At 36.9% G+C, this 26,693-nt stretch overlaps 1 protein-coding gene across 1 annotated transcript in view; it reads left to right on the forward strand.

Moving 5' to 3' along the window:
* Positions 1–26,693, forward strand: part of CD109 (CD109 molecule) — a 161,786-nt gene that overhangs the window by 82,911 nt on the left and 52,182 nt on the right. Inside the window, exons 11-19 of the mRNA XM_004475970.5 lie at positions 860–1,084; positions 1,928–2,029; positions 2,116–2,178; positions 2,803–2,979; positions 5,468–5,620; positions 17,413–17,487; positions 17,922–17,982; positions 24,938–25,079; positions 26,021–26,138. Of these exons, the coding sequence (XP_004476027.2) occupies positions 860–1,084; positions 1,928–2,029; positions 2,116–2,178; positions 2,803–2,979; positions 5,468–5,620; positions 17,413–17,487; positions 17,922–17,982; positions 24,938–25,079; positions 26,021–26,138 (1,116 nt within the window). The remainder of the gene's footprint in view (positions 1–859; positions 1,085–1,927; positions 2,030–2,115; positions 2,179–2,802; positions 2,980–5,467; positions 5,621–17,412; positions 17,488–17,921; positions 17,983–24,937; positions 25,080–26,020; positions 26,139–26,693) is intronic.

Genomic DNA, 26,693 nt, shown 5'->3' on the forward strand with positions numbered 1-26,693 from the left:
CAGCTGAAGTGTGTCTGGGAGTGGTCCAATATAAAACAGGAGGTGAAGTGTGGAGAAGTTTAGAGCATCTTAATGTTTAGTGTAGTGAGGAGCCTAGGAGCCTTATGAACGAGGGAGGGGTATGGTGAATGCAATGTTGGAGGAAGATTGGTCAGGACTGTGTGAAGGAAAATGGCAGCAGCCCAGGTATGAGGCATTATGAAGTCTTGGGTGGTGACAGTGGGCATGGAGAGAGAAGTGACTTGGCATTCTTTGAATTTGAGAGGTGGAAAGAAGGAGGGAAAAAGAGATGTTAAGTGTGGCAGAATTGTGGGATTAACAAAAGTTGGAAGCGAGTTGCTCAGTTTTAGATGTGCCTAAGCAGAAATTCCTGCAGAGAATTGAAGGTGTTGCTCCTGAGTTCTAGAACAAATTGAGGATGGGGATTTTGGATTTGGAGTGCAGTCATAGAGATAACAAGATGTGGAGTGCTAAAACCTTTGAGGATGAGGGAAGGACAGAAGACTGATAATTTGGCCTTGCAAATGCCCACATTTAGGACAGGGAAGAGGAACTAAAAAGGACAGTGAGAAGATGCAGAAAAGGGGTAGGAAGTGAAAGAGGTTGTTGTGGAGCCAAAGGAAGCCAAGGGATGCCAAAATATAAAGGTAGAATAGTTAATGGTGTTGGGTGCCTCCTGGAGGCCAAGAGGATGACCAAGAGAAGCCCACTGAATCTGGAAGTTATAGTGCTACCAATACTTTTTGAGAGTTCAATTTCATGGGAATAATAGTACAGATAAGAAGCTAGATTCAGTTGAACTTAAATCCTTTGCTTTCCTTGTTACCTGTTTTTAAAAATGTCATGTTTTGACAATTAGGTGAAGATATCCCGGTCTGATGGCAATCAACTCACTCTTGAAGAACGAAAAAATAATGTAGTTATAACAGTGACACAGAAAAACTATACTGACTACTGGAGCACATGGAGCAGTCGAAATCAGGAAATGGAAGATGTCCAGATCATAAATTACACTGTCCCTCAAAATGGAATCTTTAAGATTGAATTCCCAATCCTGAATGACTCCAGTGATCTACAGTTGAAGGTACCATATGTTTCCCATCATTATACTACTGCAAAAACACTATTACAACAGTAATCTGCGGTAGGCATTCAACCTCTTGGAGGTCAAAGTGCAGGGAAAGGACACATTTCTGTCTTATAAAAATGGAAGAAAATGTTAAAGTAATTTAATGATAGTGGCTGAGAGACTGAACACTTTCTTCTAAGTTCTTTTTAAGAGCACAGTTAAATATAGCAATGTGATGATATAATGGTGAAGCTACCCAAATCCCCTGTCTAGGTTGATTTTTAGTCATCTGAAGTTTTATTTTGGTGGGAGCTGAAATGAAAGAGGGATACATTTTTTTACACGTATATACCTTTGCTGCATTCTCTTTGCCGGAGTGTCTCATGTGTGAATCCCCAACTCTTCTGGCTGCCTTTCTTTTGCTTATTCAGCCCTGCCCAGTCAGGGCCCTGGCAGAACAGTGTGCGTCAGTGGTGTGACCTCTTCTATTTTTGCTCTGACCATTCATTGATCAAGTGGCGGTGGTATGATATCTTGCTTACAAATGAGCTTCGTCCTATGAAGTAAAGGAAAGGATTAATCTTTCATTCTTTCTTCTCACAGAGTTTCTGAAATAAGTTAGGCTTATGCATTTCCCCCTTAGTATGATGGTAAAGACCCTCCTCCATGTTTTAATACTATCAGTTTCTTTAGAGTTAGTAGAAGCTATAATTTGATAAAGATCCAGTATCTGATGTATATTTTCTTTGCATGAGAAAAAGTGCATTTGGCTTTCCAGTAATTGTGTAGTAGCTAACATCTTTTCTTAAGGTTCACTCTTACGATGAAAATTAATAGCTTCCTTTTCTTCTGTTACAGGCCTATTTTCTTGATAGTGTAAATAACATGGCAGTTCATGGAATGTTTGTGTCTCCTAGTAAGACATACATCAAGCTAAGGACAACAAATGAAAATATAAAGGTAATGTTTACAACCCACTTGATAATTACAATCTAATTGGACTCTTGCCATTAATATGTGTATATTAATTAAGATGTTTTTTCTAGGTGGGATCACCTTTTGAGTTGGTGGTTACTGGCAACAAGCAATTGAAGGAGTTAAGCTATATGGTAATCTCTCACAGAATCTAAATTTATGATCTAATATAGAATCATCTTAAATGCTGTTTACCTTACATTAAAACTAAATTTACTAACTTTTAAAATTCAGCATCACCCCTTTTTAGTTTATCCTTTTTATATTGCAACAAAATGTCTTTTTTCTTTCTTCACCTGTATTTGCATTTATAATTTAAAATGGATAATTACATCTTGCATTGCTTAGCAATTTAAATTTTAATTAGATAAGCAACATACATCCATTTAGAAAAAAATTTAAAATATATGAAAAACAAAATGGAAAATAAAAATCACGTATAACTTTGTAATTTTTCTGATCCAGCTTTCCCCCTGGTACCCTATATTCCTATGGATCAAAAATAAATTCTTGATTGTGAAGCTACTGTTACCCCAATCAGTAACAATCAGAAAGTGTTACCTTTCTCTTGTCATTTATTTCCCAGTTTATACAATCAATCTGTATTTGTCAGGGAGCTTTCTTGCATTAAAAAGGCTGTTGAAACTTCTTTAAATCAAAAATTTATGTGTATGCTTAAAATAATGATAAATGTTGCTACAGTTAAGGGTTCTTACTGTCTTTAGCATAAAATTGAACTTGTCTATTGATATTTTCAGGTAGTGTCCAAAGGACAGTTGGTGGCTGTAGGCAAACAAAATTCAGCAACCTTCTCTTTAACACCAGAAAATTCTTGGGCCCCAAAAGCCTGTATCATTGTGTATTATGTTGAAGATGATGGGGAAATTATAAATGATGTTCTAAAAATTCCAGTCCAGCTTGTTTTTAAAAATGAGGTAAGATTTAAGGTAATGATGGTTAGAAGAAAATCTCACATTAGTAAAGTTTAATCAATGTGACATTTCTTTAGGAAAGTATCCTTAAACTTATTTGGGTATAAATTTATATTATTCATTTCTAGGACTATAGTTCAACCTCTCTTCTATAGTCACATAATAAGTAAAGTATGATTTTGTATATGAAATTATTGGGTATTGAGGGACTTACTGACTTTAAGACTTGAACTCAAATCCATGACAATTTGAGTATTTCTCAAATGGTTAAGTCAATATTGCTCTGGCTTGGAGCTCCAGTGGCAATATAGAATTTGTATGGTGCTGATATTGGTGTGGAAATGAAATGAATGAGGAAGGGAGAAAGGCCATCTGCAATTGTATGTGTAAGCAGATCTGGGTGTTAGTCTCCATTCTGCAGCTTGGAAATTAACCAGGGACAAATTGTCAACAAGCTTACCACCTTGCATATGAGGACCTGCTCTCCAAACACTCCAGTAATTTTATAGCCTACTGTACCTGGCTAGTGTAGGAGACCCTCATGGGTCCCCTCTCTGAAAAGAGACCTGATTGCCGGAGTACCAAGTGGACTGGATCAACTGACACATATTAAAATGAGCCAGTGTTTTGATAAAATCCACTGCCTTCTCAGGTCATTGAGTGGAAAATAATCATGGTTTAAAAGTTGTGATTTGCAAAGTAAATTTCTTCTTACAATTCTTTTTCCTTAAATTGTTGAAATTTTGGGAATTAGCAGTGGTTATCATGTCTTCTCTGGTTTAGAACTAATCCTAACTTTGTCAAAACAATACAGTTTATTTTTTGTGTTATTAAAATATACTTTTAAAAAGATAATATATTTTGTAGTGTCAGGGCATGATTTTTTGACTTCCAGTGATTGCCTGACAAAGGTGAATTTTAAAGCAGGAGTCAGGCTTAAACATGTAGGCATACACCTTTGACAGCAAGTTCAAAAACTAGTTACAGTTACAGTATAAAAGATCATTCATTGACTTTGAGGCAGTAGGGCATATAAATAGCATACTTCTAATCAATTTATTAAATATAAGAGATAGGAAATTAGTTTTGGTTACATTTGCAAAGGTATTTCTCCAATTTTTATACGATAAACAATATTACATTTATTCACAAAGAAGCTGCATATTTGGAAATAAAATGTTCAAGTCAGAGAACTGGTACACCTTTATTGATGTTCTAGAATAGCCGTGTACTAAATGAATGAGACAGAGAAGGGACAAGAGATATAGGCTTTGGAATCAAAGCTACCTATAGAATAGGTAGCTGAAGCCACCGGGTCTCTAAGGTGGTGAGTGTAGAGTGAGAGGTTCAAGGTCTAAACTGTGTCTTTAGTATGCACCACTGCTTCTCCCGCACCCTCCCTTTTTCCCCTGAGACCAGGCCCGGCCCTGTTTAGGGTTTAGATGGATATGATGATTGATGTTCTTTAAGAACTACGGGTAGGATCAGGCTGCAGTGAGCATACAGATAGAGGCAGTTTAGGCCATCAGGGAGACAGAGTCTGTGGCCTGACTAGTATTCAATCTGATTGGTCGCTCCCTCAGAAGGAACCTCAGCTCAGGAAGTTCTTTGAGTCTGTGGGGAAGTCTCACTTGTACTCACTTCTAAGTCCAGGTCACCAACATGTCGGTGTCTGCAGTTATTTTCAATGCTGTTTCTCCTCTTGGGCACTGGCCTTCTCCAGGTCTGCTTAGATACTGCTGTCTTCTGTTTAGCACTGGCTGGGGGCAGGAGTGGAGGTAAATAGTGGAGAAAAGGAAGAGGAAGGGCGGCGGACTTGGCCCAGTGGTTAGGGCGTCCGTCTACCACATGGGAGGTCCGCGGTTCAAACCCTGGCCCTCCTTGACCCGTGTGGAGCTGGCCCACGCGCAGTGCTGATGCACGCGAGGAGTGCCCTGCCACACAGGGGTGTCCCCCGTGTAGGGGAGCCCCACACTCAAGGAATGCTCCCTGTAAGGAGAGCCGCCCAGCGGGAAAGAAAGTGCAGCTTGCCCAGGAATGGTGCCGCACACACGGAGAGCTGACACAACAAGATGACGCAACAAACAGAAACACAGATTCCGTGCCCCTGACAACAACAGAAGCAGACAAAGAAGACACAGCAAATAAACACAGAACAGACAACCGGGGTGGGGTGGGGGGAAGGGGAGAGAAATAAATAAATAAATAAATAAAATCTTTAAAAAAAAAAAAAGGAAAGAGGAAAGACAGAAATAGAGAAGGGAAGGATAATTCAGATTTATGTGACTATGAGAAGTTCCGTGACACAAACGTTTTGGGAGTAATTTTTAATACCTTTCTTTAGAGATGGTTTATGTATGATTTTGGAATTATCCCTAAGCCAAGGCAAACGTAGATTCTGAGTCATTAAATGACCTGATAATTGTTAAGACATATAAGTAATGCTTTGAAAAAGTAAAAGAAATAAATCCTCTTTTTCTCCCTTTCTTAGATAAAGCTATTTTGGAGTAAAGCTAATGCTGAACCATCAGAGAAAGTTTCTCTCAGGGTCTCCGTGACACAACCTGGATCTAGAGTTGGGATTGTAGCTGTTGACAAAAGTGTGAATCTGATGAATGCCTCAAATGATATTACAATGGAAAATGTGAGTTTAACTTTTTTTTAAATTACAAAAATACATCTTAAAACAGAAAAAAGAAACATTACTGCATTGCTATAAATAACTAAAGGAAATTTCATTAGTTCATCTTCACGTGTAAGTCAATAATCAGTAACGCTTCTAAATAAAAAAGATCTGCATCTCAGTGGTTGTTTGGGAAGAGTCTTATGTGGTCAAATGTCTCGGCTGTCTTAAATGAGAAATGCCACCTAGAGTTTTCCCTCATTTTCATACTTTATTTTAATTTAAGAAACTCAAGAAAGTATTAGAAAATTCACTTGCACAATTCTGGATGACAGTGAAGGACAGAGCTTTAGATAATTTTGAGTACTTTCTATTTTGGATATTAATAATGGTTATAAGTAATTACAGCCTCCTTTAAATCAGGAATTTGTAGTATATTGGGTCATAAAATCATTATTGTTAATCTACTGCAGAAAGCTTACAAAACAAGATGCATATGAACATGTAGCATGACATAAACTAATCCCATACTCATGCTTCTAAGTTTCCAAAGCGCTATACGCTGGAACAGGACTTGTTAATTAGTCCCCAGCTTTCTCTGTTTCTTAGTAATTCTTTTCTCCCCATGGTAGAAAAAGATCACCAGGGCTGTGGGTCCATGAGCTTCTAGACTCGGATCATTCATGGTGCATTTATCAAGTACCATTTTATTTCATAATTTGTGATGAGCATTAACTACTTGCATTTGTATTATATATATCTTTTCGATATAAGTTAAGTTGGATATTAAATTTGGGTTTGTGTGAGGACAGGTGCGACACAATGGGTAATGAAGGCCCTAATGCATGAGAAAAGATAGTCTCTATTACGGATCTTAGAGAGAGAGTGCTGCCACAAGAGGTCAAGGAGAAGTGCCATCAGCTAGGGGGCCTCAAACAGAGGGTGGGGAGCACACAAGGAGAGCAAGAGGGATCTGTGGGTTTGGGCCTTTATTGGTGCAGGGCTCCAGGGGTAGAGGTTAGTAGATTTCCCATGGGAGTCAGGGCTTGGTTAGTTTAAACCGAGCCTGCACAAAGGGAAAGGGACTGTGGGTCCAAGGGCTTGGGTACGGTTAGCTTATCATTTGGGACCAACTGTGGGTTTAGGTGAGGTGTGTGTACGTGTGTGTGTGGTGGCCTCAGATGTGGGTTTGGGCTCTGGGGTACTTTATGCCCCAGGGCTGGAAAGCTGCTTTTAACTAGGCCACAGTAATTGTCTAGGCAGGTCTCCTAGTCACAGTTAGATGGATGTCAAGGCAGCATGTGGAAAATTTTGATAGTTATAACATGCTTTCACATCAGTTTTGTTAGATTGTAAGCTTCAGGGGAGGACATGCGTAATGTCTTTCCTTTCTGCTCAGTGCTTTGCATATAGAAGACTTGTATATTTGTGAGTGAAATCTTCCTGAATATATATCCATAGAGCATCAAAAGCTTTTAAGTATGAGTATTTGAGATTTGTTAGAAATTTATGTAGAGTCCATTTTTAGATTTTTCTTTCTTTCTTTCTTTTTTTTTATTTGAAAAGTTGTGAGTTAAAACAATCATGCATACCATACAGGCTTCCCATATATCACTGTACCATCAACACCTTACATTGTTGTGATACATTTGTTAACAAATGATGAAAGAACATTGTCATAATATTGCTGCTATCTATAGTCCATAGCTTTTATTTGGTGTATTTTTTTCCCCCCACAAACCAGTGTTAGATTAAAAAAGTCTGTACCCTGTGTTCTATTTTTTTTTGGTTAAGATTGATGAAATCTGGGCTATCAATAAGTTCCAGCCTCACACAGATATGTAGTTGGAGAAGGAAGGAGTATTTTGATAGCCTTTTCAGATAAATGTACATATTAATCTTTGTATTTACACCAAAACTACAAGTGGTAGTTTCTTAGAGGTTAATTATGGTACGGAATCTGAAACCATCTGAGCTTTTCATACTGTGCCATTAAAATCCGTTGGGCTAGCTCACATTTCAAATGAATCTTTCACACATCATGATTTTATAATACCGTGCATTGGCTTGGAAAATACTCATTGAGGTAGGCCAGTGTTGATACTTTTTATATAATATAAAAAAAATTGCATTTGTTAGTATTGCTACTGATCTGCCATAAAAATCTGTGTTAGGATACTGTCAAGCTCCCAGTTTGACATAAACTCATGGTAGGTACAAGTTTTCCAAAATTCTATTTTTTTCTTGAAAGTTTGAATTTTATCATTGGAAACAAATGCTGCCATTTGTTTTCCTTTAAGTAACAGTCTTATTTAACTCATTTAAAAGAGTAAATGCCTGCCAAATACTAATTAACCGTGGTTTGTATGTTAATCATTCTTTTAAGTACAAGTGGTAATGCATGAAAAAAAGAGTCTGGTTGAGCTCTCAATCACACAACTGCTTTTTTCTGCAATACTGTTGTACTTTGTTACACAACAGAAATGCTTTTGCTGTCCCTTCTGTATTATCACATAGAATACTAAAGACATATAGTATATCTTGACTTGTGGGTCAAGATATAATAACATTAATAATTTTTACTGGTCCATGAAGAACATTCTTAAGTGAAACTGACATTTTAATAATTATGAGTGCATGGTGGTAAAGAATACAGTGTCATCTACATTTGGTGCCATTGCCTTGGTTTGTGTTAAAATACCAGCAGTTTTACCCATCACTGATTTTGCACCATCAGTGCAAATAGTCAGCACGAACACAAAAACAAATGATGACCTCTCATTATTATGAAAAAAGTTTTAACCTTGTGGATCCTGTGAAAGGATTCTGGGGGCCCCAAAGGTCTGTGGACCATATTTTGGGAATTACTATACAAAATAATCTATCCTTTTCCTTTTATTTGTGGTGACTTTTTGGCATATAATGAATTTATCTTATATATACATATAGATATTTACATATATAGCTAGAACTGTAGATACATCTCTTTTTTAAAAAAAAGATTTATTTATTTATTTATTTCCTCTCTCCCCCCCACCCCGGTTGTCTGTTCTCTGTGACTATTTGCTGCGTCTTCTTCGTCTGCTTCTGTTGTCAGCGGCATGGGAATCTGTGTTTCTTTTTGTTACGTCATCTTGTTGTGTCAGCTCTCCGTGTGTGCGGCACCATTCCTGGGCAGGCTGCACTTTCTTTCACGCTGGGTGGCTCTCCTTATGGGGCACACTCCTTGCGTGTGGGGCTCCCCTACACAGGGACATCCCTGCGTGGCACGGCACTCCTCGCGTGCATCAGCACTGCACATGGGCCAGCTCCACACGGGTCAAGGAGGCCCGGGGTTTGAACCACGTATCTCCCATGTGGTAGACAGACGCCCTAACCACTGGGCCAAGTCCGTCGCCCTAGATACATATTCTTGAGCCCCAATTAGATCCCATGGGTTTGGTTTTCTGTTTTTGCATCAATACTATGATGTTCCAATTATATCTTTTTATGTTTATTTTTCCTCTTGTCATTCATTCATTCATTCATTCATTCATTTATTTATTTTTGAAGTACTTGGGGCCAGGGATTTAACCCAGTACCTCTTACATGGGAAGCTGGTGCTCAGCCACTGAGCCACATCAGTTTTTCTGAGTTGGTCTTCTCATTTGTTTTGCTTGTTTTATTTGTTTGTTTGTTTATTTATTTATTTAGGAGGCACCAGGAACTGAATCTGGTTTCTCATGTGGGAAGTAGATGCTCAACTGTTTTAGCCACATCTCCCAACTCTTTATTTTTACGGTTGACCTAATATGCAAACTCATATTCCTCCATATAAATTTTATAATAATTTTATTTAGTTCTTAAAAATTGACCTGATTTTTAAATTAGGATTGCATTACTTTTACAGATTTGTTTGGAGAAAGTTGGCATGATTGCCATTATGTTAAATGTCCCATCCAAGAATGTGGAATATCTTTCCATTTATTCAGACTGCCTTCTAGAACCTTTATTAGAGCTTTACCTTTTTTTTCATAGAGGTCTCCTATGTTCTTGGTTAGATCTTTTATATCCTTTTACTATGAAAATTGTCTTAAAATAATTTTTTTAGTGTGGTCATGTATATATGTATAAAGTGCAAAATTCTCCATTTTAACTATTTTTAAGTGTACAATTTAGTGGTATTAATTACATTCACAATGTTGTGCTATCATCACCACCATCTATTTCCAAACTTTTTTCATCGCACCAAACAGAAACTCTGTACCCGTTAATCAGTAGCTCCCTATTCTCCCCTTTCCCTGCTCCTTGTCACCTCCACTGTCTGTTGCTGTGAATTTGCTTATTCTAGATACTTCACAATATTTGTCCTTTTGTATTTGGCTTATTTCACTCAGCATGATGTTTTCAAGTTTCATTCATGTAACGTGTGAGAACTTCGTATTTTTTTATGGCTGAATAATATTTTGTATGTACGCATCACATTTTGTTTATCCAGTTATCTGTTGAGGATGTCTGAGTACCTTTTACCTTTTTGGCTGTTGTGCACAATACTGCTATGAATGCTGGCGTAAAAGTATCTGAGACCGTTTTTTCAGTTCTTCTGGGTATATACATAAAAGTGAAATTGCTGGAGCTTATGGCAATCCAATGTTGGACTTTTTGAGAACCTGCCAAACTGTTTTGTACAGTGACTGTACCATTTTACATTCCCACTTGTCTAGGGTTTTGTTGTTGATTGGCTTTGCATTAAGACTCTTTTTAATGCTTGGTCCAACTTATTTGGACCCTTAGAGTAGCCTGTGTTTTATTGTTCAGATTTTCTCAACTCTTTTTCATCTGTTTCTTGCCCTTGATATGAAGTACAATTCTTAAGGTTGTACTTTCTACGCAACTGTTTTACTTCCAGGAGAAAACTTCCTTTCCTATTTCCTTCTCTGGAAATCTTGATCTTTTCTGTTTGTTTTTGTACAGAATTTTCTTCCCAGCCCCTATGGTTTAATTCTCTCCCTCACTGAGTGTTCCTTTTCCTTACATTTTTCAGTTCTAGGACCGGTCCTGTCTTTCAGCATTTAACTGTCCCCTCTGTCTTTTTTCTGTTAAACTTTTCTGCCTCTCTTTCTTCCCCATTAGGGTATCCCACCATGGGTACCCAGATGGGATCAATTCGGAAAGGTGGGTCAATCCAGGAAAGTCTGTTTTGCATTTAGGTTGTCCAGTGAACAGAGACTGGATTGAGTGTGTGCACCTTTTGCCAACAGTTCTGCCGCAGTCTCTCTCTGTGTCTTTTTTAATCTCCCCTGGGTGCCCTTTTGTATGTAGCACCCTCAGCCACTTATATTCTTCCTTGGGGCTATGTGGACTTCGTCCCTGAATCTGAAAATATGTGGGGTTCTCACTCACTGAAATGAGTGATTCGATAGTCAGCAGGAGAGACCCAGGCACTGCTACATCTGTACCATACCCAAGCTGAGTGGCACTGAGTGAGGGGGAGGAGTCTGGACTGTTGGGTCTGGAAGGTAAATCTCCTGCCTGATTTGGTGTTTTTTTTCTTTTTCTTCCATTTTGTATTTGTGGAGTCCTTCTGCAGTCTCTATCATTCTCCAGAGAATCAAGCAAATGTGATTGGCCCTTTTATTTGTTGATTCTGAGGGGAGACTTTCCCTGGGAATGTTTTACGTCACCATAGTAACGACGTCACCCTAATCTGTGTTAGATCTGTGACTTTAAAGAAAAGGGAGGTATTGAGCCTCAGGAATTAGAGAACTATACTTGATCTTCCCTGTTTGCTGCCTCTGTTCAGAGTTTTACTTCTAAACCCTTAAGGAAAGCAGAATTGTCTTTTTGCACTTATATTTTCTAGTTATTGCATGTGTAGATAAGTATTAATTGTTCTGTATGGACTTTATAGTAAGCAACTGTAAAATTCTCTTATTATGTCTAATAGTTTATTAATTTTGTTGCTTTCTTAGGTTTATATTCACATCACCTATAAATAATGGTCATCTCTTCTCTTCCATTTCATTCCCTACACCTTAAATTTTTTCCTTTCTTTATTGCAATGGTCAGGACCTCCAGAATTATATTAAACAGTAGCAGTGATGATGGGCGCTTATTTTATTCTCAATCATAAAGACTGCATCTAAATGGTAACATTAAGTATAATGTTTACTGAAGATTTTTCATATAGTTTCTTCTTCTGTGGCTCCTCATATTCAGTGGTTGGCATTTCTACTTCCATTCTCTTTTTCTCTTACTTTTTCATTGTATGTTATCTATCTCTTTGTCTTTTCTGTATTTCTCTGGTGAGTTCCTCAGTTGGCTCTTCCAACTGACTGATCATTTGTCAGCCGATTCTATCCTGTTTTTGTCCCTTATATTCTTATAGCAACTATTATATTTTTTAATATCTATTAAAAATAGATAGTTGGGGAGCTGATGTGGCTCAGTGGTTGAGCCTGCCTCCCGTGTATGAAGTCCTGGGTTCAGTCCCTGGTACCCCCTTAAAAAAATAAATTGTCATTTGGTTCTTATTATATTTTTTACTGTTTTTCATGGCTCATATTTTCCCTTAACTCCTTGTGTATATTTACTATGCTTATTTTAAATTCTTAAGATCAATAATTCTGTTTCACATAGCCTATGTTGTCTAATTTGTAACTTCTAAACTTATGATTCCTTTCTTTTACAGTAGTTATATATTTTTGGTATCTGTTTGATTTGGCAGCTACTTTGATAATATCTATTGAGGAAGGCTGAACACCAGACTCTAACCTGTGTTAGATCTGTGAGTTTAAAGAAAAGGGAGATATTAAGCCTCAGGGACCAGAGAACTACACTTGATCCTCCCTGTTTGCTGCCTCTGTTCAGAGTTTCACTTCTAAACCCTTAAGGGAAGCAGAATCAGGAAGAAGTCTCCTGAGGTTATGATCCACCAGCCCTGGGAGGTTGGAGGACCAGAGGGGGAGGAGTGAATGACTGATCTGTTCACATATGTTTTCCTCACTTTCTCACATCAGGAGGGCATGTGTGTTGACCTGGAATTATCCTTGAGACACCTGCACAGACAGTCTAGGCTGCTGTGGCTGCTGATTTTGGCAGTGGCATTGCAAAGAATGATTGTCCCAAGGCTACCTCCTCAAAAGAAGCAAGAACAGAATTAAAAAACCTTTCCTCCAACAATCTCAAAGCTGTCTGTACTGCCTTTTGCCCCAGGTTGGAGCCACCTGTTTTCTCTTAACACATCACTTCAAGATAGTCTTTACTCTCCCAGGGTTTTCTCATCCCACTCATCCAAATTTCCTGCTTGCTTTTATTGTTTCTCCAAAGTTGGTTCTGGAGGGAGTCAGGAACTTTCTTCCTTATTAAATTTATATGTGCTGCCAAGAGACTCTTACACTCCTTGGAATAATTTAAATGTGCTTGGTCTTCCAGGAATAATTTTCAGACACCAGCATTCCCCTCATTAGCCTGTGCTGCAGCATTGGTAGTGCCTTTTTATTGACTCAGTGAGAAAAGGAGGATTTCTTTATGAGATAGATGCTTCTTCCTGAAATTTTCCATCCATTTGTGCCTGAATGAGAGCAGTAGCAGGTCTTGCATGTATTTGTGTTTTGTGGCAGAGTTTGAGCCATGAAATTTTAATCTTTTTTCCCCATTATGTCTTGCTCTGGTTCTGTTATCTATAGTTAAGTTTACTGTATTTCCCAACTTATTGAGAACCTTATGAAATTGGTGCCTGTTCTAGTATCATGTTTCTTTACCATAGATGTAACAGTAGTTGGTTGTTAGTATAGCAGTAACAGTGGTTGTGGATGCTTAATTTTATGGTAGAATGTGTTTTCAACTTAGAATCTTATATGGTATTTTTTTCAAATAATAAACTTTATTTTAAAAGAAGTTTCTGATTACAGAAAAGTTATATAGAAAGTGTAGGGGATTCCCATATATCCCACTACTCCCCTCCCACATTTTCTTCTATTAACCACATCTTTTATTGGTGTGGTATATTTGTTACAATTGAGCAAATATTGAAACATTTGCTAATAATCAAAATTAACATTTTGGTTACACTTTGAACTGTACAGTTTTATAAGTTTTGACAAAATGTATAATGGCCTGTATCCATTGTTGCAATATCATGCAGAACAATTCCAATGCCCTAAAAATGCCCTATGTTCCAGCTATTCTCTCCCTTTCCTCTCAGAACCTCTGGTAACCATTCTCTTTATATTATTATTACAATTTCTTCCATTACTATACAATAATAAGTCTACTTTAGTTCATGGTTGCATTCCCCCTTAGGTTTGTTCATTCCTCATTCTTGAGGATTTGGGGATGGTGATGCCCATTCTGCTTCAGATTGAGGGGGGACTTAGATCTTATGGGGCAGATGGAAGGAATTGTTTTGCTTGCAGTTGTTGATATTCTTTATTTTTTGGAATGGGGTTGTTCATCATCATCCTTTTGTTAGTTATCCTGGGTGAGTCCAAGGAACTGGAGAGTAGGTGTTGGCCACAACTCTGCTCAAATTCAGGGCTCAACCAGCATGTAAATAGACTGAAGATTTATGTCTCTCGGACATATACTTAAAGGATATAGTGCTAATTATAGGTTCAAATAAACAGGGTTGAAGAATCATGTTTAGGGACAGACATGATATTAAATTTTGGCTTTGTCTTAACTTATCTGGCTAATATGAATGTCAATAAGGGAGACATATCAAAATAATTACCAAAAAAGGCTAAAATACCTCAGTGTTTTAAAATACCTTTCAGAAAAAAATTACTTAGAAATAACCAGATATTTTAATGAATACTATTCACTTTCTCTTTTTTCATCACAATATTTTATCTTCCTATAGACTTATAAAAATTGTTTTTGTATGCATCAACATTGCTTCTTTGCCTTTTATTCTATATGATAATATGAATATGAATGTTAGAAATATTTCTCTCAAAAAGTAAAGTTGATAACCATGCACAATTTTATACAGTCTTTGAGGCATACGGTAAAGAGTTGGAAGGATCCTCACTATTAGATTGTCCAGTTCTGCACCCGAAGAAGAATCTTTTCTGTTAACATAATGATCCAGTACTGATTTCTTTCTAACCATTGACGTATTTACTGAGGTTCTATGTGTACCAGGATCTTTGGTAAGCTAGGTGTACAGTGAACCTTCTTGGTTTTGGGGTTTCTAGTCGGGCGCTTGAATATTTTGAGATACAAAGTCTCCTATTTAATGATGTATTTGATTCAGTTGATGGGTCTCTTTAAATGTGTCATTGTCCTTCCCTATGCTTTTTGGAAACCTGTATCCTACTACTGTCCTCTGGAACTGTGTGGTTTGCATCTGATTACTCTGTTACCCGACAACTCTTCTCTCTCTCCTCTGTATTGCGCATCCTCAGTCCTTTAACTTCTCCATCTTGACTTCCATTTTTCTGGATATGTTCCAGTTTAGTAAATATTTTAAAAATATTAAAACTGTTGAAGTACTCTAGTCTGTGCAGTTTTATCTAGAACATATTTATTCTGGATTGTTCTGGGCACATTTTCTGTCAGTGTTAGCAGACATTGTATTACACTTGCAGGTCTAGCATCCCATAAAAAATGTTTCTGCTGCTGGATCATAGTTAGAAAGATGTGGCTTCAAGTATTTGGATACTTTTTATCTCCAAGGAACCTTTTAATACTAATCTCTGCTTTTCTCAAAGATTCTTTTCAGGCACTATTTCTATTTGAATTCTTTATTAAAACTTTTTTTTTTTTTTTGGTGATTATCAAACACTAATACAGAAAAACATAATGGTTTTCCATACTTTCTTCCTTTATATGCTGAAGGAATCTATCTATCTATCTATCTATCTATCTATCTATCTATCTATCTATCTATCTATCTATCTATCTATCTATCTGTCTATCTATCTATCTATCTATCTATCTATCTATCTTTCTATCTATCTATCTATCTATCTATCTATCTATCTATCTATCTATCTATCTATCTGTCTATCTATCTATCCATCCTTTTTATTCAACCCATTATAGGCATTTCCTCTATTATTAATATAACAATTTTGTAAACATCATTTAAAGTATAACATTAATCTAACAAGGATAGAGCATTTACTAGGTCACAGGTACTGTGCTAAGAATTTTTTTTTTAAAACAACCTTATTGAGAAACAATTCACATAGCATGCATTTCACCCATTTAAAGTATACAATTAAATGACTTTAACATAGTCACAAACTTGTATATCTGTCACTATAGTCAATTTTCATTACCCTCCCCAAAAACCTCTTCACCTGTTAGTTTTCTCCACCTTAACTACCCTAATACCCAACCCCTGGACATCACTAATCTACTTTCTTTCTCTATGGATTTACCTATTCCAGACATTTCACATAAATGAATCATACAGTCAGTGGTCCTTTGTGACTTATTTACCATAATGTTTTAAAGATTCATCCATGTTTTAGCACATGTCAATATTTTTATTCCTTTTTTTATGGCTGGATAATATTCCATTCCATTATCAGCTGATGGGCATTTTAGTTGTTTCTCCCTTTTACTATTATTAATGAAGCTGTTATGTTTGTGTGCAAGTTTTTTGTGTGGACATATGTTTTCAGTTGTCCTGAGTATATATCTAGGAATGGAATTGTTGGGTCACATGGTAACTATATTTTACCTTTTGAGGAATTGCTAAACTGTTTTCCAAAGTGGGCTATACCATTTCATATTCCCTTCAGCAATATATGATGGTTAAATTTCTCCACATCTTTGCCCACACTTTATTATCCATCTTTTTGATTATAGCTATCTTAGTGGCTGTGATTTTGATTTGCATTTTTCTGATGGCTAATGATGTTGAGCATCTTTTCCTGTGCTTATTGGTCATTTGTATATCTTCCTTGGAGAAACGTCTATTGATAAGCACTTTATATGTTTTATCTCTTTTAATCTTGACATTTCTATGAAGCAGCTATACATATTATACTCATTATACAGGTGAGCAAACATGGGTTTGCATAATCTACAATATTGATGCGCTGTAAAACTAGTCTCCTGAATTCTGACATTTTGATTGTTTCCTCTTTTCCTTTACCTACCCATGTTTTTTTAGCTTAGGAATTCAATTACTGAGTTTAAAGGTTATGATCATTTTAAGTGTCTGTATTTTTAATATAAAATTATTTTCTAGAAAGTTGGTACAAAGTTATACTTTTAGAGCAGTGTATAAAAATACCCATTTTACTTACTTTTGTTAGCAATGAATACTTTTTAAAAAAGAAATAGCATTGCTAATGTGATACTTGCAGATATCTCGTTGTTGAGAAAACTGTATCTAATTGATGTAATTTGCATTGCTTTGATTATCAGTGAGGTTGAATATTTCTTCTATTAAGAATTTGCATTTCCTCTTTTGTGACTTGCCTGTTCATGTTTTTGTTTAATTTAGGTAACTAATATTTAGCAGATTCAAATGAAACCTGTGCTAAAAGTATGGCTCATTTTTAAAGCTGCCCTCTATATGTTAGTTTCATCAATCCAGAGACATTTACATTCCTCCTGGGCAAAACACAAGCCCACACTTCTTTGGAACTCTGGATTGCTGTATGGAGTAATAATAAACTTAAATAAAATGTAATTTTGACTGATTAAATTATGAACAAGGGTGTTCATATATTCATTATTCCTCAATTTGTGTCATTTTCAAATTTGGTAAGCATGTGGGCTGTATCTTAGCTAAGTTACATATGAAAGTGTGGCTAGCAGTAGCAGATTGTACAAATCCATTCATTCTGAATATTTTACCTTATTTTTAGGTGGTCCATGAGTTGGAGCTTTATAACACCGGATATTATTTAGGCATGTTCGTGAATTCTTTTGCAGTGTTTCAGGTATGTTTAATTTACTATGTAGTTTGAAAAGATGCTATTATCTTTTATATTGCAAACATTTTTGGAATAATCATTATGAAGTGTTAACATTTACTAAATGTGTCACTGAAGTGTAGTATGCTATATTAGTGTAATCTGAAATAGAAAGAGAATCAGTCTTTCAGTTTTGAAAGAAATAGAAAAATTCACCTAGATAAATTAATGGAATTGTTATTAAACAAATAATTTCTTTCCTTTATGATACTTTCCTTTACTCTGAACTGACTATGCATGTGAGTGTGTGTGTGTGTGGGAGAGAGATTGAGTATGTGTGTATGTATGTACCCAAGCTGTCAAAAATGAGCAAGAGTGAGTCAGGAGTGTGGCAGACTGCTGTGACAGTTTGGAGAGCATTTGAACTTATTTTAAAATAAAATTTAAATTATTCTTTCTAGGAATGTGGCCTCTGGGTATTGACGGATGCAAACCTTGTGAAGGGTTATATTGATGGTGTTTGTAAGTAAACCCTGGCAATGTGCTTGTAAACATATTTAAGTCATTCATTTCAGATCGTTAGCATTACTTAATGGGTATTTTCTGGTTGAAGAAGGATATTTTGATTTTCATTTTCAGTCCTCTTTTCCTAAAATGTTTGTGTTTAATGTACTTGGTAGTACACTAGGTGTATTAGTCAGCCAAAGGGGTGCTGATGCAAAATACCAGAAGCCTGTTGGCTCTTATAAAGGGTATTTATTTGGGGTAGGAGCTTACAGATATCAGCCCATAATGCATAAGTTACTTCCCACACCAAAGTCTATTTCCATGTGTTGGAGCAAGATGGCTGCCAATGTCTGCAAGGGTTTAGGCTTCCTAGGTTCCTGTCTTCCCAGGTCTTTCTTCTGTCTGGGCTCAGCTCCTCTGTTTTCTCCACAAGGTCAGTTATAGACTATGATGCTTTCTAGGCTTTGCCTCTTTCCACATGGTCAGCTGTCGACTATCAGGTGAATGGCTCTGTCTCTCTCCCCAGGGTTTCTGCTGTGTCTAAGGATCCGTCTCTATTCCTCTGTGTTCTTCTTCTGTCTCAGGTCCTCTCTTCCTGGGGCTTGCTTCTCTTTCCTCTGTGTGTGCTTTCTTCCCAGGGCTTCAGCTTAATACTCCAGCATCCAACTCCAAATCAAAACTACTAACATCAAAAGTCCTCCAACTCTGTTCTTTGTCATGCCTTATATCTGTGAGACCCCACCCACCAAGGGGTGGATACTCAACACCCTACTAACATGGCCCAGTCAAAGCCTTAATCATAATTTAATCATGCCCAGGTACAGACCAGTTTACAAACATAATCCATTATCTATTTTTGGAATTCATAACTATATTAAACTGCTTCACTGGGCTATGACATTAGAATGTTCAACTTGTCTCTGGTGTAAATCTTTTTGCTCTATAATTCTTTCAGGTAGTTGTATTTTTGAGCATGTTGGAAACCCCAGTGCTTCCAATTTGTATTATAAACTGGAATTAGATAAAATTTGGAATTAGATAAAAGGAACAATATATATTTAAAATATTTGTATTCTCTAGCTTCTTGATGTTCACCTAGAAAATAGTCCAGATGATATAAAGTATGCTGACATGTGTGTGTGTATATATTGGTATTTCTATGCACACATACAAATCTTGCCAGTCCGGAGAGATTTAAGTTCTTCCTGGGCAGGGTCACATCTGTACTTTTTAGGTTCCCTGCATTGCTGAATAGAATTTGGCTACCCTGTAATAGCAAGAAATGTGATTTTAGGAAGAAGTCATAAGATATTCTAAATAAGAAATGTGTAGATGAAAAGGGGAAACTGAAGTCATTCTTTCTTTTTATGTATAATTATACTAATACTATCTTGAAACTTTTCCATAACTGTCACAGCTTCTTTCCTGGAATTCCCTGTTTCTGACAAGTGTTTTCAGATACTCCATGCTAATAAGCTCCAGGCTTTCTGGCTATGGGCTTGTTCATGTCACTGTGGGACACCTGAGCCTGTGTCCTGAAGCTGGGACTTGTTTCCATTTTGGAAATCTTCCATGTATTGGAAGTTTCTTACTTTCCTTCCCCATCCCACCAGTTTAGCTTCTGAAGATATACAGTTTTGGGTGTCTGAATTTTTGGCCTCCATCCTTTACTCTTTCCCCAGTTTTAATGTCCAGTCTAATTTCTTGGCTTCTGACTTCTTGATGCCTGATCTTACTCTGACCCAGCTCTTATTCTTCATACTGTGTTGTTCTTGATGGAACTTTCTGACTTGCTGTTTTCATGAGATCTTAACAATTTTATTTTAGCTTCTCTCATTTGGGTTTTCTACTTAAACATCAGCTTCCTTCTTCTGGTGACAAGGAGTGACAGGAGGTGATGATTACTGCCTCCTTTATTAAGCTGTACAGAGAAGTAGAGTAGTGGTTTCCCTTAGTCTCTGCCTTGTCATCAGTCAGTTCAGCCTGAATTTTACTGTTTCTTTTTACTGAGATTTAAGATCCTTCCTTTTCTTTCCCCCCCCCCAGTCTTTGGAATTATGGGGAATTTACTCAATTTGGTTATTTACTGACCACAAGAGATGTCTTTAGCATTTTTTAAATAGGTTTCCCCTCCCATCCTCCTGCTGCCTGAGATAGCTCCCTTGTCTGTCTGCTCATTGTTTCTGCTTGTTATCTGTTCGTCTTCTTTAGCAGGTACTGGGAACCAAGCCTGTGACATCCCATGCGAGAGGAGGGTGCCTGATTGCTTGAGCCACATCTGCTCCTCTTTAGGAATTTAAAAAAAAAAAATATATATATATTTTTAAAGATACTTAGATTACATAAATGTTACATAAAAAGTATAGGGGATTCCCATATGTGCCACTTCCTACCCCTCCCACATTTTCCCACATTAACAACATCCTTCATTAATGTGCTACATTTGTTACAATTGATGAATACTTTTTGGGACACTGCCACTAAGTATGGATTATAGTTTACACTCTCTCCTGCATGATTTTGTATGTTATGACAAGATATACAATGTCCTATATCTATCATTGCAATTTCATTCAAGACAATACCCAAGCTCTGAAAATGTCACCATATTACGCCTTTTTTCCCCCTCTCCTTCCCCTCAGTTCACTGCCTCCGCATTAGTGATAAAAGTTCTTCCATTGCTAGAATCATGATAAGTCTATAGTAGAATACCCAGCTAGCACATGGACAGCCCAAAGATTTAAATCTTTTGGACATACACCTATCAACTCTATTAATTACTATATGTTTGAAAGAAGGGACAGAAGAGCCATGTGTAGAAAAGAGTCCAACTCTGTCACATTGGGGGACATAAATTCCCAAGTAGTGCCCATTGGCAGGGCACCAAATTCATGAGCTGTCTGCCCTGCCTCTAGTGTCTGGGTGTCTCCAGAGCCCTCAAGAGCCCCACTATTTGGGGCAATAATAACTTTGGCAGTTAGTGAGATCCTGCTGGAACATGTATAAGCATAACCTCTGGAATGCTCTCCTGACACAGCTTAAAGTCTTTAGCCATTTAATCTCATTTGTCTTTACTCTTTCCCCCTTTTTGTCAAGGTCTGTTTCCAGTTACTTTGCTAGCTGGCGCTTGGTAGTAATTCCTCAGTGCCAGGGAGGCTCATCCAGGGTGTCAGGCCCATGCTGGGGGGAAGGTAATGCATTTATATGCTAAGTTCGGCTTAGAGGCCGCATTTGAGCAACAAGGAGGCTCTCAGGAGGTAAATCTTAGGCATGCTATAAGACTAGGCTAAGTTTCAGTGTCAAAAGTAAAGGTCCATAAGTATAGTCATCAATATCAAGGGCCTGTCAAAGGTCCATCCTCCTTCTCTAGTCACTGCTTGTGTACTCTGGGGATTCTTGCTGTCCCATTAGAGGAAGTGACAGAGCTCCCCATGATGGGAATTTGATATTCTTTTGGTTATTGTGTGGTTTTCCACCCACTGTGACCATGCCCCATGATCACAGGAACACATATATATGCCTTTTAAGTATGACCCAGGTAAACCTCCTCCCATGCATCTCCCATCACTGACACCCTGCACCAGTGATCCTCTGCTCCCTTCTGTGATCCAAAACTACTTCAAAAATGAAGTCAATAAAATAGCCAAATACAATGAATAAGAAAATGAAATAATGACAGTTTTAAAAATAACAAATAAAATACAAAAAATGAAAAAAGTTTAGAATAATAAAAATGATTAAAAATATAAAATTAAGTAAAATTTTTTGACATTGTATCTTTCTTCACTGTAAGTTCTGTTTTCTTGTATGTACGGTATCATTTTCTTCCATTTATTACCCCAGCGTCTTCATTTTGTCTTCAAAGATGCTTTAGGTTACAGAAAAATGACATACACAGTATAGGAGATTCCCATATACCCAATATCCTCTCCTTTTCCCCTTTTCCCTAATAATAATATTTTACATGTAGATGATACTTTTGTTACAGTTGACATACAAATATTGAAACATTGCTACTAATGGTCAATGATTTACATTATGATTTATATTTCGCACCATACACTTTTATAAAGTTTCATGAAATTTAACATGGCCTGTGTCCATCATTGCAAGATCATGTAGTACAACTCTAACACCCCCAAAATACCCCATGTTCCATCTATTCGATTCCTCCTTGGACGCATGGCAACCACAAGGCTTCACTCCTTGACAAACAAGATTCAAAATTACTTGGAACAACACTGTGGGCTTGACCTACTGGCCTGTTCTCCCCTATTAGGCACTGCCTATGCTCTTGAGAGACTCCCGCCCTCTATTTTAGAACATAGAAGGACTCCCCAGGATGGGAGTCCAACACCTTCCTGCTCATTATATGGGACTCCACTTACTGATATAATACTTGATTCTTTATATTTTGGAGTTTGCAGTGGTAACAGTAAATATTCTAAAAGATAATTTTATAGCCTTGAAGATTTTATGAAATCATTATTATCTCTCTATATTAAAAACATGTAGTTCCTTAAGCTTTCTTCAGATAATCCTCTATCTTAGACAATTTTCCAAGCATTTAATTTTTTCATTCATCTGTCAGTCTCAGCCTTTACATGTCTTTATTTATCTTTGTTTACCAAATCTTTTCTGATGCCTACTGTCAATATTCTGGCTACCTATTTCCCTTTCCCTCTCCCTTTCTTTACATGATGCCTTGTATAAAAGATGCCAAGTTTTACACCTGGCGTTATCCATGGGCATTTGAATGTCCATGGGGTTGAACCTTCTAAAGCACACTCTCCTGTGGTCACTATTATGGAGAACAACAGTTATCCAAGGCCATATTATCATTTGAACACTACTCCACTCCTAACATTGCAGTTCATGAACTTCCTTCCCTTCACAACCTTGCTCTTTCTCTATATCATCTCTGTTAATGAAACCATCATCTTTGCTACGCAAATGTCCAAATCAAAAACCTGAACACATCCTGCATTCCTCCTTTTCTTTCTCTCAGAGATGAAATGGCATGGTGGATAAGAATTGCACACTCCTTGCTTTGAATTCTGCCTTTATGACCTTGAGCAAGTTAATTAACCTCTCTAAGTCTCAAGTTTTTGCCTGTTGTATCTAGCTAATAACAGTATCTATCTTATATGGTTGTTATAAGGTTTAACACAAAAGCACATAAAATTCTTAGCACATGTTTGGCACTTAGTAAACCTGCAATGATCTACTATACTATTCCTCAGATACAGTTTGTTCATTATTCACCAGATAGTGATGATATTAATTGCATGCCTATATGTACTAGGCGGTAGGGATTTGAACTTGGTCTGGGGGCGCAGACCAGTGCACAGTTAGAAAAGTGCTAATGACTGTGGTGGGGGAAGTACAGAGTGCCATAGACTCTCACAGAAGCATCACACCAAGAGGCAGAGCAGAACTGTCTCTTGAGATCATTCCCTCTTCCCCTCTGCCCAGCTTCAGACCCTTATCAATGTAAACATGGTCATTGCAATAGCCTTCCAAGTGGTTTCCCTGACTTCATTTCCCCCTGGCTCTAAACTACTGTTCAGGCTGATGCCAGATTTATTTTCATGAAACACAAGCCAGGTCGTATATATAATTTATGTTAAAACCTTCAATGGTGTACCATTCCTTAAAGTGTTATAAGTCCAAATCCTTCAGCATAGGATTCTTTTTTTTTTTTTTTTTTAAGATTTATTTATTTATTTCTTCCTACCTCTTCATTGTTTGTGCTCACTGTCTGTTTGTCTTCCCTTTAGAAGGCACCAGAACCTGAACCTAGGCCCTCCCACGTGGGAGGGAGGCACCTAATAGCTTGAGCCACCTCTGTTCCCTTCTTTGTTGTGTTTCTCAATGTTTTTTCCTCCTTGTGTCTCTTTTTTTATGTCATCTTGTTGCATCAGCTTGCCACACCAGTCCACATGTCAGTTCATTGTCTTCCTTGTCTTTCTTAGGAAGCACCAGAGACCGAATTGAGGACCTCTCATGTAGTAGGTGGAGCTCAATCACTTGAGCCACATCTGCTTCCCAGCATAGGATTTTTGACATTTTAAAATCTTCACCCAACCATTTTTTCTCTTCCATTTAATTTGACTCTTACCTAGTACTCATTGTCATGTCCTGGATATGCCTCTTTACTTATATATACATATATATTTTTTTTCTTTTTTTCTCTTGTATGGGATAGTCTTTATCTGGAGATGTGAGTAACTTGCAAAATGGAATATCTATTTCACTTGTTTTTTCCTAGCCAAACTCTTAGTCATCATCAGATTCTATGTAAAATCAGTTATTCTCTGCAATGTACATTTTACATATGTCTGTTATAACCCTTATCATGTTCATTATGGTTTTCTATATATGTGTCTCTTCCTTAGACTATGAATGATCCTGTCTTATTCATCTTTGTATCCTTGGCACCTACTACAGAGGTTCTTTTTTTATATTTAACTTTGAAATAATTTTAGGGTTATAGAAATGATGAAAAAATAGAGATGAATGAACAGACATTTATATGGCAACATAGCTGTTTTTTTTTTTTTTTGTATGACAAAAGCTAATGAACTGGGAGATTGTAGCATATAACCAGTGATAATTAGCATTACGGAGCTAAAAAGACAAGAGATTCAGGATTGTAGTAGATTGCTTTGAAAGTGTGATTTTAATTTTTAACTAAGTTCTTTTTTTAAAACACTGAACTGTAAATAGTTTTTCAGATTTAGGCTGTAGTAATAGGAACCTTTTTATCTCCTCTGGCTCTACTGTAATCAGTTGCATGGCCTTGGGTAAGCCACTTGATTTCTCTGAGTTCCAGATGTCTCATCCAGAAAATTAGGTTAGCTAAGAGAAACTCTTAAGTCCTAGTCAGTTGAGAAGGGCTATGACTAAGTTTATAATTCACTCTCTCCAGTGATTTTTTTCCCCTAACATTTATAATGTTTATTTTTAGATGACAGTGCAGAGATTGCTGAGAGATTTGTAGAGGAAAATGAAGGATACATGGTAGATTTTCATGACTTTTCTTCGGTTAGCAATCCACATGTCAGAAAACATTTTCCAGAGACTTGGATTTGGCTAGACACCAACATGGGGTAAATATTTACAAAGTTCCTTACCCATTTTTATGTTGTTTAGTTTGTTCTAAATAAGTTTTGCCCATTCTCTATGAGAAGCATACAAACATAGTATGATTAAGAAATAAGTAGATGAAGAGGTTTTTGTTTTAAAACTTTTATTACATTGTAATATAGTATTTAATAAAGCCACTTGCCAATTGTGGTGGTGAGGGAATTATCAAGAAGATAAGCTCTGGCCTTTACCTAATAAAGGGTGATTTTTACTTGCCTTGAAGTCTTGCGGTCCTGGATGAGAAAATTTCTGGTAGTACATTCCTGGCCTTGGAGTAGGAAGCACTCACGATTACCTCCTGTGTCCTTGTGACGGTGCTGCTAACCGACCTCCCTCCCCATAAAATATCCCCATGAGCCTCAAGCATGGCTGGTAGTGTGAGCGATGGAAGAGCTTCAGCCTAGCTGACACCCTGCACTTCCTGGCCTAGCAATTGAATAGGTAAATCATGAAATTACACAGTATTTTATATAGTCAGCCGTTTCAGGAAACTTGAAATAAGATACAAATCAAGCCCCAAGAAAACAGTAAATAGCATTGATAGGAGTACAGAGAAAACACTTCTGAAAATTGAAAGAAAACATTAGAGTTAAGTTTGAAATAGGTATTTATTCTCTAAAGAAAATTTATGAAAACAATGTTCGTTCTCAAGAGATAAACATATTGTAGAAAGATTTCATTGGGATATGGGCCATTATCCAGTATTATGACCTAGTTTTTGAGAACTTGGGATTTACTGTTATATGTTTAAATACTTTTAATGGTTTTAAATTTATCTACGTAAACAGTTTGGGAAAAATTCTTCTAAAAATAATTTAAATAGTTTTAAGTTGTGTCGATTTATTTTGAAATGTATCAGAACCAGTTCTTGGTTTTGTGATTTTTATATTTGTCTTGACTTTAGTTCTAGGATTTACCAAGATTTTGAAGTTACTGTACCTGATTCTATTACTTCTTGGATGGCTACTGCTTTTGTGATCTCTGAAGACTTAGGTCTTGGACTAACAACTACTCCAGTGGAGGTAGCATTTTAAAGGGCTGCTTTTAAATGTTGTGGTGCCTTGAATCCAATAAAGTGTTGTCGCTTCAATAGATTTTTAATAAATGATTATTTATGATGTTGATCATAGTTTAGAGATTCCTTGGCTTTGCTTTTTTGTTTTTCATCCTCTATATAGTTTAAAATGTGAGCTGTATTAAACCAAGTCCATATTAAGATTTGAATAGAAAAGTTTATTACTGACCTGATCAAACTACTTCCAAAGGCCATAATAGAGAGAGAGAGTGCTTTCTGCATGCTCATCTTTCAAGGATGGACAGAATTTCTTGAAATGTCTCCAAGCAGACATTCTTCCTCCTCTCTTTGGTCAAATTGCTCCACGTGTTTCTTCCTAAACCAGTCACTGGCAAGAGGAATATAATGATAGATGACTGGTCTTAGACCAGTAGTTCATACCTCTGTCAGACTTCAAGGCTCCCCTCTACCCTTTTTTAAACTTTTAATTTTGAAATAAGTTCAAACTTTAGGGCAGTTACAAAAATAATATAAACTCCATACAGAGAACTCCAGCAAACCC

The sequence above is a fragment of the Dasypus novemcinctus genome, chromosome 11 (assembly GCF_030445035.2).
Source record: "Dasypus novemcinctus isolate mDasNov1 chromosome 11, mDasNov1.1.hap2, whole genome shotgun sequence".
Lineage (NCBI taxonomy): Eukaryota > Metazoa > Chordata > Mammalia > Cingulata > Dasypodidae > Dasypus > Dasypus novemcinctus.